The sequence below is a fragment of the Pseudopipra pipra genome, chromosome W (genome assembly GCF_036250125.1).
Source record: "Pseudopipra pipra isolate bDixPip1 chromosome W, bDixPip1.hap1, whole genome shotgun sequence".
NCBI classification, from domain to species: domain Eukaryota; kingdom Metazoa; phylum Chordata; class Aves; order Passeriformes; family Pipridae; genus Pseudopipra; species Pseudopipra pipra.
In genome coordinates, this window is record NC_087580.1 from 65,422,711 (window position 1) to 65,435,244 (window position 12,534).

A 12,534-nucleotide genomic window follows, 5' to 3' on the forward strand; every position below is an offset into this window, starting at 1 on the left:
TCTGCCAGAGTTCTCAGAACTGGAGATATTTCCTTTGATTCCAGGCAAGGTTCCTAAATCCTAGGAATCAGGAATCTGCCAGTGCACAGGAACTACAAGCAAATGGAGGCAGGAAAAATGAACAATTGCACATAGAAATACACCAAGTCTGCTGCCCAGTCCAGACATCACCTGGCAGACAGATATTCCACAACACAGCCCAAGAATCGAGTTCCTAGATTTGTTTTGGTGGGGCTTTGGGGTTTGTTTTTTGAACTATTGAACTGCAATTATAGCTTCCAGGCCCGTGCAATTCAACCACATCTCTCAGTTAAAATTAATTACTAGTTAATGGCTGGCTTTTTTTCCTGCAGAAAACAATCCCTTTCCTAAGGATTTGTTTTCCCTTCTTTCTGGGAGAGGAAAAGGCAGTGGGAGCAGAGGAAGGGAGTGCTCCAGTCCTGGGAACCGGGCAGTTTAAGAACTGCACACCGGAAAAAGTGGGTTAAACACTTCTGAAAGCCACAGTTCCAGGTAAACCCTGGCAGCAGCTCCAGGCCCGAGCCAGCAGTGAAACCACATTCCTTCCTCCCGGGTAGGAGTCACCCAGGGTAGGAGTCACCCAGCCCGGGCCACATTCCTGCCCAGCTCACCCAAAACAAGAGCTTGCACTGCTCTGCCTCCCAAAAGGGACAGAGCTGCATCTCTTCTGCTGCTGCAGTGAAACCCTCACTCAACTCAGTGAAACACTGAAGAGGAAGCAGCAGTGAAAACAAAGGATGGAGAAATCTATGGAAGTTAAGGAGATTTCTCTGTTCGCCGACACCAAAATTTAATTACAATTAAATCAAGCTACTCCTGCCCGTTGCTATCACATCTACCACTTCCAACTGACTGAAGCTGTGAGATAACCCAGCCCCCACTGCTATGACAAGGCCCAGAAAGCCCCAGTTTCTATGGCACAGAGTTTAATTAAGCAAGAGGTCCTGGCCCCATCCAATCCTCCGGGACTGAGAGGTTGCCAGCGTGGTCTGATCCAGCTGAAAGGTGCAGCTGCCCCTGGGATGTGGCCTCTGGCTCCTACAGCCCCTGCAGACCCGAGAATGGTCTCTGTGCAGGAGCAGAGAGAACCTGGAGTTGCCATTTCCCATGACACAGTGCCCTCCAACGGCCAGCCCTTCTCCCAGAACCCAAGGAGTGCCTGTCCCCCCTTCCCAAAGGCAGCACCACCTGCACAGCACCCCCAGGACAGGCCAACAACCCCCATCTCTGAATGGGGGTGCATCTAAAATTAGCACTTCTTTGCTCCCTCACACACACATTTTAATACAAGTGTCTTCACATTAATTTTACATTAAAACTGGAATTCACTTCGTGTCCGTACCAGTGACCAAAACGTGCTGATAACTCATCAAAAGAAGGTTTAAAATGCAGGCTTTTAGAAAAATCTATTGACCTCCGGAGAACCACAGCCTGTTTTGATATTCTGCCACACAAGGAGATAGGGCTTGCCTATCATTTATGAAACACTTCCTTATCTGGAATTTTAATCATCATTTAAAGTTTACACGCTATGCCTGAAGCCAGTGCATTTAGAGCCTATAAAACCAATTCAGGAGGGGTTTTTTCCCATTTAAAAAGTCAATAGAAAGTCAGTCTTCTGAATTGCTTCTTGCTAAGATACAGTCAGCACTGGGAGCAAGGGAGGCCCCCTCACCCTGGGATGGCAGAGTCAGGCTTTATGTAACCACAGTATTGAGAGGAGAAGCAGCAGAGCTCCTGTTTAAAGGTTCTGTGTTCACTGCTGGGCACCAAAGGTGCATCTTGTCCAGAGACACCTCAGCACAGAGACACCTCAACACAGAGACACCTCAGCACCCAGAGACACCTCAGCACCCAGAGACACCTCAGCACCCAGAGACACCTCAGCACCCAGAGACACCTCAACACCCAGAGACACCTCAGCACAGAGACACCTCAGCACAGAGACACCTCAGCACAGAGACACCTCAGCACAGAGACACCTCAGCACCCAGAGACACCTCAGCACCCAGAGACACCTCAGCACAGAGACACCTCAGCACAGAGACACCTCAGCACAGAGACACCTCAGCACAGAGACACCTCAGCACCCAGAGACACCTCAGCACCCAGAGACACCTCAGCACAGACACCTCAGCACAGAGACACCTCAGCACCCAGAGACACCTCAGCACAGAGACACCTCAGCACAGAGACACCTCAGCACCCAGAGACACCTCAGCACCCAGAGACACCTCAGCACAGAGACACCTCAGCACCCAGAGACACCTCAGCACCCAGAGACACCTCAGCACAGAGACACCTCAGCACCCAGAGACACCTCAGCACAGAGACACCTCAGCACCCAGAGACACCTCAGCACCCAGAGACACCTCAGCACAGAGACACCTCAGCACAGAGACACCTCAGCACCCAGAGACACCTCAGCACAGAGACACCTCAGCACAGAGACACCTCAGCACAGAGACACCTCAGCACAGAGACACCTCAGCACCCAGAGACACCTCAGCACCCAGAGACACCTCAGCACAGAGACACCTCAGCACAGAGACACCTCAGCACCCACAGACACCTCAGCACAGAGACACCTCAGCACAGAGACACCTCAGCACCCAGAGACACCTCAGCACAGAGACACCTCAGCACAGAGACACCTCAGCACCCAGAGACACCTCAGCACCCAGAGACACCTCAGCACAGAGACACCTCAGCACCCAGAGACACCTCAGCACCCAGAGACACCTCAGCACAGAGACACCTCAGCACCCAGAGACACCTCAGCACAGAGACACCTCAGCACCCAGAGACACCTCAGCAGAGAGACACCTCAGTACAGAGACACCTCAGCACCCAGAGACACCTCAGCACCCAGAGACACCTCAGCACCCAGAGACACCTCAGCACCCAGAGACACCTCAGCACAGAGACACCTCAGCACCCAGAGACACCTCAGCACAGAGACACCTCAGCACCCAGAGACACCTCAGCACCCAGAGACACCTCAGCACAGAGACACCTCAGCACCCAGAGACACCTCAGCACCCAGAGACACCTCAGCACAGAGACACCTCAGCACCCAGAGACACCTCAGCACAGAGACACCTCAGCACAGAGACACCTCAGCACAGAGACACCTCAGCACCCAGAGACACCTCAGCACAGAGACACCTCAGCACAGAGACACCTCAGCACAGAGACACCTCAGCACCCAGAGACACCTCAGCACAGAGACACCTCAGCACCCAGAGACACCTCAGCACCCAGAGACACCTCAGCACAGAGACACCTCAGCACCCAGAGACACCTCAGCACAGAGACACCTCAGCACAGAGACACCTCAGCACAGAGACACCTCAGCACAGAGACACCTCAGCACCCAGAGACACCTCAGCACCCAGAGACACCTCAGCACAGAGACACCTCAGCACAGAGACACCTCAGCACAGAGACACCTCAGCACCCAGAGACACCTCAGCACAGAGACACCTCAGCACAGAGACACCTCAGCACCCAGAGACACCTCAGCACAGAGACACCTCAGCACCCAGAGACACCTCAGCACAGAGACACCTCAGCACCCAGAGACACCTCAGCACCCAGAGACACCTCAGCACAGAGACACCTCAGCACAGAGACACCTCAGCACAGAGACACCTCAGCACAGAGACACCTCAGCACCCAGAGACACCTCAGCACCCAGAGACACCTCAGCACAGAGACACCTCAGCACAGAGACACCTCAGCACCCAGAGACACCTCAGCACAGAGACACCTCAGCACAGAGACACCTCAGCACCCAGAGACACCTCAGCACAGAGACACCTCAGCACCCAGAGACACCTCAGCACAGAGACACCTCAGCACCCAGAGACACCTCAGCACCCAGAGACACCTCAGCACAGAGACACCTCAGCACCCAGAGACACCTCAGCACCCAGAGACACCTCAGCACAGAGACACCTCAGCACCCAGAGACACCTCAGCACAGAGACACCTCAGCACCCAGAGACACCTCAGCACCCAGAGACACCTCAGCACAGAGACACCTCAGCACAGAGACACCTCAGCACCCAGAGACACCTCAGCACCCAGAGACACCTCAGCACAGAGACACCTCAGCACCCAGAGACACCTCAGCACAGAGACACCTCAGCACCCAGAGACACCTCAGCACCCAGAGACACCTCAGCACCCAGAGACACCTCAGCACAGAGACACCTCAGCACCCAGAGACACCTCAGCACAGAGACACCTCAGCACCCAGAGACACCTCAGCACCCAGAGACACCTCAGCACAGAGACACCTCAGCACCCAGAGACACCTCAGCACCCAGAGACACCTCAGCACAGAGACACCTCAGCACCCAGAGACACCTCAGCACAGAGACACCTCAGCACCCAGAGACACCTCAGCACCCAGAGACACCTCAGCACAGAGACACCTCAGCACAGAGACACCTCAGCACCCAGAGACACCTCAGCACCCAGAGACACCTCAGCACAGAGACACCTCAGCACCCAGAGACACCTCAGCACAGAGACACCTCAGCACCCAGAGACACCTCAGCACCCAGAGACACCTCAGCACAGAGACACCTCAGCACAGAGACACCTCAGCACCCAGAGACACCTCAGCACAGAGACACCTCAGCGCAGAGACACCTCAGCGCAGAGACACCTCAGCACAGAGACACCTCAGCACCCAGAGACACCTCAGCACAGAGACACCTCAGCACAGAGACACCTCAGCACAGAGACACCTCAGCACAGAGACACCTCAGCCCCCAGAGACACCTCAGCACCCAGAGACACCTCAGCACAGAGACACCTCAGCACAGAGACACCTCAGCACCCAGAGACACCTCAGCACCCAGAGACACCTCAGCACAGAGACACCTCAGCACCCAGAGACACCTCAGCACCCAGAGACACCTCAGCACAGAGACACCTCAGCACAGAGACACCTCAGCACAGAGACACCTCAGCACAGAGACACCTCAGCACCCAGAGACACCTCAGCACCCAGAGACACCTCAGCACAGAGACACCTCAGCACCCAGAGACACCTCAGCACCCAGAGACACCTCAGCACAGAGACACCTCAGCACAGAGACACCTCAGCACCCAGAGACACCTCAGCACCCAGAGACACCTCAGCACCCAGAGACACCTCAGCACAGAGACACCTCAGCACAGAGACACCTCAGCACAGAGACACCTCAGCACCCAGAGACACCTCAGCACAGAGACACCTCAGCACCCAGAGACACCTCAGCACCCAGAGACACCTCAGCACCCAGAGACACCTCAGCACCCAGAGACACCTCAGCACCCAGAGACACCTCAGCACAGAGACACCTCAGCACCCAGAGACACCTCAGCACAGAGACACCTCAGCACCCAGAGAATCCTCCAGGATTCCCTCCTGAGGACCAAGGCTTTGCCCAGCACAGCACACAGGCAGAAAGGTTAAGCTGCAGTGACTACGTGCAGAACTATTTATCTGCAGGCATATGGGATTGTATCTCACGCACTGAGACATTTTCAGGAACATAAGGTCCTTTTTGACAATTTCTAAGGCATGACAAAATGTCATCTCAGTAGGAAGCTGCTAATTCCAGTTGATTCAATCACAAGTCACGGAAGTTGAATAGAACTTGAAAAGAGGAGAATGCTGGAACTGCAGAGAGCAGTTGCATGTATAAACCTCCTTTTTTCCCCTAATATTTTAAAATATAAAAAGACATTCTTTCTTCAAGGCCCTTTTTGAGAAGATCCATTATTAATCCAACCACACGAGATCCAAGGAGCCTGCAAGTTTTGCTTGCACCCAAGGACACCGAGAAAGGGAATGTTTGTGGATTTGTTTGGGCGAAATTCAAGCCAAACACTCTCGAGAAACCCAAACTAACACGAGTAATATTGTGCTTCATTCACAAATATTTTCAGCTCTGAAGGCCTGTAAGTTTTTAAATACAGCCTCAGCCGTGGAGCAGGAGCCCAAGCAGGAGGGCACCTCTGCTCTGCAGGAGACACTCCTGCTTCTCTGAGCCCTTCAGCAAGTCCGGCTCGGTGGAAATCACCACGTTTCCCCACCAGCAGAGGTGCCAGGAGTGGAAACCCTGCACGAGGCCCTCCAGAAAACACCTCCAACACGACTGCAAACTGCATTTCAAACCCAGGCAGGGACAAAGGAAATTAATAGCCTGAATATCCACACAGGATTCAGCCTCTCGCAGCTAGAAGAGCTCTGCTTTTCAAAAGCCAACCCCACACCAAGCCCAAAGCAGCGCTAATGGGAAGTCATTACCCACACGAGCCAGCAGGCAGTGAACTGTCAGCACACCTGCTTTCCTCAACCCTCCGGGGCTTTACCTTGACTGGAGCTTATTTCCAGCCGCCCTCCCGAGGGAGAACCTCCTGCTCGTGTTCTGAGCTCTCCTCTCTGCCAGGATCCCTCCACCTCAGAGCCGAGGTGAGGGCGGCGGGGCCGGCGCGTTCCATCCTGTCCCCGTGGCTCTTTAGCATTCCGGGCGAGTACCAGCACACGTCGAGACGGGAGGCAGGGACAAAAGGCACAGCACGACAGAAAAGGCAGCAGCCAGGCTCCAGCACGACGTTCCCACCCGGCAGGGTGGCTCCAGCTTTCCCTTTTCCTCACACCTCACCCTTGCCAACAGAAGCACCAAATCAACCCCCAGTCTGGGGGTGCCCACGCTGGGACAGCAAGTCCCGTGTGCCTTGGCTGTTCCTCGAGCATGCAGGATGCCCACAGATGGCTCAGCAGTGGGCCCGGGTGACACAGGGGAGCTGGCCCAGAGCTGCTCAGGGATTCTTGTCAGCCACCCCCATCCTCCCGGGAAGGCTTAAGGAACCAGCCCAGGAGGAGAAGGTTCTCCCCGGGTGCAGTGCTCACCCAAAGCCCCAGCGTGCCCTCCCTTCTCCCCAGCCTTCACACACTCTGCTCTCAGCTTTATCAGATCAACAACACGAATCCCCCCCCAGCAAAACACCCACTCCAGTCCAAGATCCTCCTTTCCAACGACAATTAAACGTTACAATCACCTAGACGTGGTGCCACTGAAATACAGGCAATAAACGCTGTCCGTCAGCTTCACAAGGCAAAGGCTTTTTTTTTTTAGTGTCAGTTCCTTCTGCACCTCAAACAGACTAACGGGGCCGTCTGTTCGGCCCCATAAAACCGGATGCAACGCTGTCACAATTTTTTATTCGCTCCTGTACAAATACAAGCAATATGTGCGCTGCCACCAGCTGATGTACCCTGAAACCACAGCCCAGCAACGCAGCCTGCCCATTGCTGATGCTCTACGACACCAGCTGCCGAGGAAAGGGGCGCCTGACCACGGCGACCAAACAAAAAGGGCATTAAACAGGATTTTTAACATTCCCCTCAGACAAACCGGGCCGTTCTGCTCAGGCCTGCGTCAGTTGGGTTCTGCAGAACACCGCGGCCGATAAAGCCGGCGCACGGCGATTAGTTATCGCGGCTCCTACCCCCCTTATCGGCCCCATCTGCACCGGGACCAGGCGCTGCCCGACACGGCTGCGGGCGCTCCCCGGGGCCGGGAGGGGCGGACGGGGCTCTTTGTTCGCCCGGGCCGGGCCCGGAGCCCCGCGGGGCGGGCGGCGCTCGCCCTCGGCACCGACCCTCGACCTTCGCTCCCGCGGCGCCCGCGCGGCTCCCGCCGGCCCCGCACCCCGCACCCCGCGCTCACACCCCGACCCACCTCGTCCTCCGAGAGCCCGTACACCGGCTCCGCCGCCGCGGTCGCCATGGAGCCGCTCCTCGACCCGCCGAGGCCGCCTCCTCTTCCTCCTCCTCCTCCTCCTCCTCCTGCTGCTGCTGCCGCGGGCCCGCGGGCGGCGGAAGGCGGCGGGAGCCGAGCCCGGCGGGAAGGGGCCGGGGCCGGGGCGGGGCCGCCCGCGCTGCCGCCGCCGGCCGGGACCGAGCGCGGCCGCAGGGACGGGGGAGCGGCCGCAGGGACGGGGGAGCGGCGGCGGGGCGGGGAGAGCGGCGGGCCGGCCCCGCGGCGGCGGCGGGAGGGGCGGGAGGGGCGGGCGGGGAGCGGCACAAAGCGCGGGGGCAGCTCCGCTCCGCGCCCCGCCCGGGGGCGGCTCTGAGGGGGCGCGAGGGCGGCGCCTGAGGGGGGGCGCGCGGGAGGGGCCTGAGGGGGGGGCGCGCGGGGGGCGCGCGGGCGCAGCGGGAACGAGGCGCGGGGGGCGCGCGCGGGGAGAGGGGCGCGCGGGGAGAGAGGCGCCCCCCAGCGGGCAGGAGCGGCACCGCCGGGGCGGGGCTGCGGGACCGGGATGTGGGACCGGGATGGGGACCGGGATGTGGGACCGGGATGTGGGACCGGGATGTGGGACCGGGATGTGGGACCGGGATGTGGGACTGGGATGTGGGACCGGGATGTGGGACAGGGATGGGGACCGGGATGGGGACCGGGATGTGGGACAGGGATGTGGGACCGGGATGTGCCCCGGGATGGGCACCAGGATGGGCACCGGGATGTGGGACAGGGATGTGGGACCGGGATGTGGGACCGGGATGGGCACCGGGATGTGGGACCGGGATGTGGGACCGGGATGGGGGATCGGGATGGGGACCGGGATGTGGGACTGGGATGTGGGACTGGGATGTGGGACTGGGATGTGGGACCGGGATGTGGGACCGGGATGGGGACCAGGATATGGGACCGGGATGTGGGACCGGGATGGGGACCGGAATGTGGGACTGGGATGTAGGACCGGGATGGGGACTGGGATGTGGGACCGGGATGTGGGACCGGGATGGGGATTGGGATGTGGGACCGGGATGTGGGACCGGGATGTTGCACCGGGATGGGGACCGGGATGGGGACTGGGATGGGGACTGGGATGGGGACTGGGATGGGGACCGGGATGTGGGACCGGGATGTGGGACCGGGATGTGGGACTGGGATGTGGGACCGGGATGGGGACCGGGATGTGGGACTGGGATGTGGGACCGGGATGGGCACCGGGATGTGGGACCGGGATGGGGACCGGGATGTGGGACCGGGATGTGGGACCGGGATGTGGGACCGGGATATGGGACCGGGATGTGGGACCGGGATGTGGGACCGGGATGTGGGACCGGGATGTGGGACCGGAATGTGGGACTGGGATGTGGGACCGGGATGGGGGACTGGGATGTGGGACCGGGATGTGGGACAGGGATGGGGACCGGGATGTGGGACCGGGATGTGGGACCGGGATGTGGGACCGGGATGTGGGACCGGGATGTGGGACCGGGATGGGCACCGGGATGTGGGACCGGGATGTGTCCTGAGTGTGCCCCAGGATGTGCCCCGGGATGTGGGACCGGGATGTAGGACCGGGATGGGGACCGGGATGTGGGACCGGGATGTGGGACCGGGATGGGGATTGGGATGTGGGACCGGGATGGGGACCGGGATGTGGGACCGGGATGTGGGACAGGGATGGGGACTGGGATGGGGACCGGGATGTGGGACCGGGATGTGGGACAGGGATGGGGACCGGGATGTGGGACCGGGATGTGGGACCGGGATGTGGGACTGGGATGTGGGACCGGGATGGGGACCGGGATGTGGGACCGGGATGTGGGACCGGGATGTGGGACGGGGATGTGGGACCGGGATGTGGGACCGGGATGGGGACCGGGATATGGGACCGGGATGTGGGACCGGGATGTGGGACCGGGATGTGGGACCGGGATGTGGACCGGGATGTGGGACCGGGATGGGGACCGGGATGTGGGGACCGGGATGGGGACTGGGATGTGGGACCGGGATGGGGACCGGGATGTGGGACCGGGATGTGGGACGGGGATGTGGGACCGGGATGTGGGACCGGGATATGGGACCAGGATGGGGACCGGGATGTGGGACTGGGATGTGGGACCGGGATGTGGGACAGGGATGTGGGACTGGGATGTGGGACCGGGATGTGGGACCGGGATGGGGACCGGGATGGGGACCGGGATGTGGGACTGGGATGGGGGACTGGGATGTGGGACCGGGATGTGGGACAGGGATGTGGGACCGGGATGTGGGACAGGGATGTGGGACCAGGATGTGGGACCGGGATGGGGACCGGGATGGGCACCGGGATGTGGGACCGGGATGTGGGACCGGGATGTGGGACTGGGATGGGGACTGGGATGTGGGACCGGGATGTGGGACCGGGATGTGCCCCGGGATGGGGACCGGGATGGGGACCGGGATGTGGGACCGGGATGTGGGACAGGGATGTGGGACTGGGATGTGGGACCGGGATGTGCCCCGGGATGTGTCCTGAGTGTGCCCCGGGATGGGGACCGGGATGTGGGACTGGGATGTTCTCAAGGAGATCCCTTGTTCTGCAGAGGCCCCACAGCAGCCCAGGGACCAGGAAACATTTCTCCAGCCTTTCCAGAGCCCTTCTGGGGCAGGAAGGACGTGACCTCTGCCCAGACAGCAGTGCCCCGGAGCTGAGCTGGTAAAGTCCAGCCTGGGGAGGCATCAGCAGCCTTTGTACTCCCCGAGTCCCTCCTGGCTGTAAATGCCACGTGGTGCAGCCTGTGGCACCTCAATCTGCTCCTGGCACAGTCACACTGCTCCTGTTTTCCATGTTTTCCTCTCCCACCAACAGGTGCTCCCCAGGGGAAAATACCCCTGCACCTGGGCAGAGTGGAAGGATCTGTGGTGCCAGAGCAGAAAATCTCTGCCACGAACAACTGGGCTGGACTGCAAAGCTTCGGCACCAAATCCAGGCTGCAGAGTCCTTGTTGGTTTGCCCGTGGATGTTACATGCATAATTCCCCTTTGGAATTGTGTTTACAGTAATGGATGGCCCTGGAGAGATGTAATTCATGTGGGACTGCTGATGGCAGAAGTCTCCAGGTGCGGCTCAGATGATTTATAACTGGCCTCTTCATGGAACACAAAGCCCCATGAATTATTAACCATTTTTCTGAGAAAAAAACAGATTCGATATGATATTATGGCTGGCAGTTCTCCATGGAAGCTCCAGCTCCATCCCCCTGTGTAGCATGGAAAGAAACACCTGATACAAAAACGTTTCCGTGTTTGACAAGGAACCCTCAGAAATCACCAATAAAACAGGGGAGCCACTGCAAAAGCTCAGCTCTTCCCACTCCTTGCAGCCACTCTGCAGGCAAAAGCTCAGCTCTTCCCAATATTTCTGGCTGTTCTTTGTTTTCCTGCTGGACTTAACTGTACCCAAATATTGGGAGACGCTGCTCAGAAGGTCACTGGAACATGCCTTTACACTGTAAATCCCTCGTACTTTTAATCATCCACTGCCAGCAGACACAAAGCCAATCCAAATAAACCATGATCTCCCCAAATACAGATGCTTTGGATTGTCCAGAATTGGCTTGACCAGATTAAGAGAGCCCCGAGCTAAGCAGAAAATGCTCTTTAGGAAATGAGCTGGATGCCTCTGGCTCACCAAACAGCATTAGGAGAGCAAACTGCTGCCAGAGCCTGCCCAGAATGACTTGCTTTTTGCTCCTCTATTTATTATTTATTTATTCTGAACGTGAAATGAGAGTGCAACAATCCCCGGGCACTCAGGAGTTAAAAATCACCCGGACAAGCTGCACGTGGAGCTTCATAATTCCTGTGCCTTTTAAGTGATCGTTGCCCTTTAGTGATTGCAAAGGGACATTTAAAATGATCTGTTCACGCTGTATCAGAGCTTAAAAAATCATAACAAGGTAGGGATTTGATCTGATTGGCTTTCCCTCCCTGGTTCCAAACAGGATTTCAGGATTTCCACAGAGGAGGAAATAAATCTGCCTCTGACAGGGCTGAGAGGAGGCTGTGTGCTGACACACCTCAGCATCCTTCAATATTTAATGCTGTTACTTAACAATCTTTGGCTGGGGAAAAAAAAAAAAAAAAAAAAAAGCAGCTTTTTCTCACTGCAGAGAGATTTTTTCTCTTTCCTTCTGGAAAAATTTCCTCGGGAGCGTTAATATTTTATCAGGCTGCTGTTGTGCTCTGTGTTCTCACAATATAACACTGCAGGCACGAGCAAGGCAAGAAAAATGAGCCCTGGGCAAGTCGGGATAATTCCTGTGTTTCTGTCAGCAAGGGGCAGTTTACAGGAAAGGGAAAACCCGACATTTCTGAGCTATTTAAAGGGCGATAATAGAATTGCAGGACCTGATCTCCGAGGTGTGGTGCTTTGAAAAGGGGCTGCTAATTGTTCTGGAAGGCCTTTGATGTAGCCAGTGCCCGGTTTTTGGACAATCCGGGAACTCCTGGGAGGGCAGGGTCTCCCCTGGCCCCTCAGAGGCTTTTCTTCCTGCTCAGCAATAAAGCTGAGAGTGTTCTACCTCCTGAGCAACCCAAACACCACGAGGTTTGTTCTGCAGGCTGCTGCTTTCCCTTGGATCTCAGAGTGTGCTGCTGGGAATCCCAGGTGGACAGAGCAGCACAACAGAGGGAAGGGGGAAATAAAAAGAGACCTGAAACCTTCCTG

The 12,534-nt window shown here is 57.7% G+C and overlaps 1 protein-coding gene across 5 annotated transcripts in view; it reads right to left on the reverse strand.

The window, feature by feature from the left end:
* LOC135405731 (E3 ubiquitin-protein ligase NEDD4-like) overlaps positions 1-7,910 on the reverse strand; it is a 33,070-nt gene extending 25,160 nt beyond the window's left edge. For all 5 annotated transcript variants that reach the window (XM_064640321.1, XM_064640323.1, XM_064640320.1 and 2 more), the window contains exon 1: positions 7,770-7,910. In XM_064640321.1, coding sequence (XP_064496391.1) covers positions 7,770-7,817 — 48 coding nt within the window. In that variant the 5' untranslated portion in view covers positions 7,818-7,910. The remainder of the gene's footprint in view (positions 1-7,769) is intronic.
* Between the last annotated feature and the right edge of the window lie 4,624 nt (positions 7,911-12,534).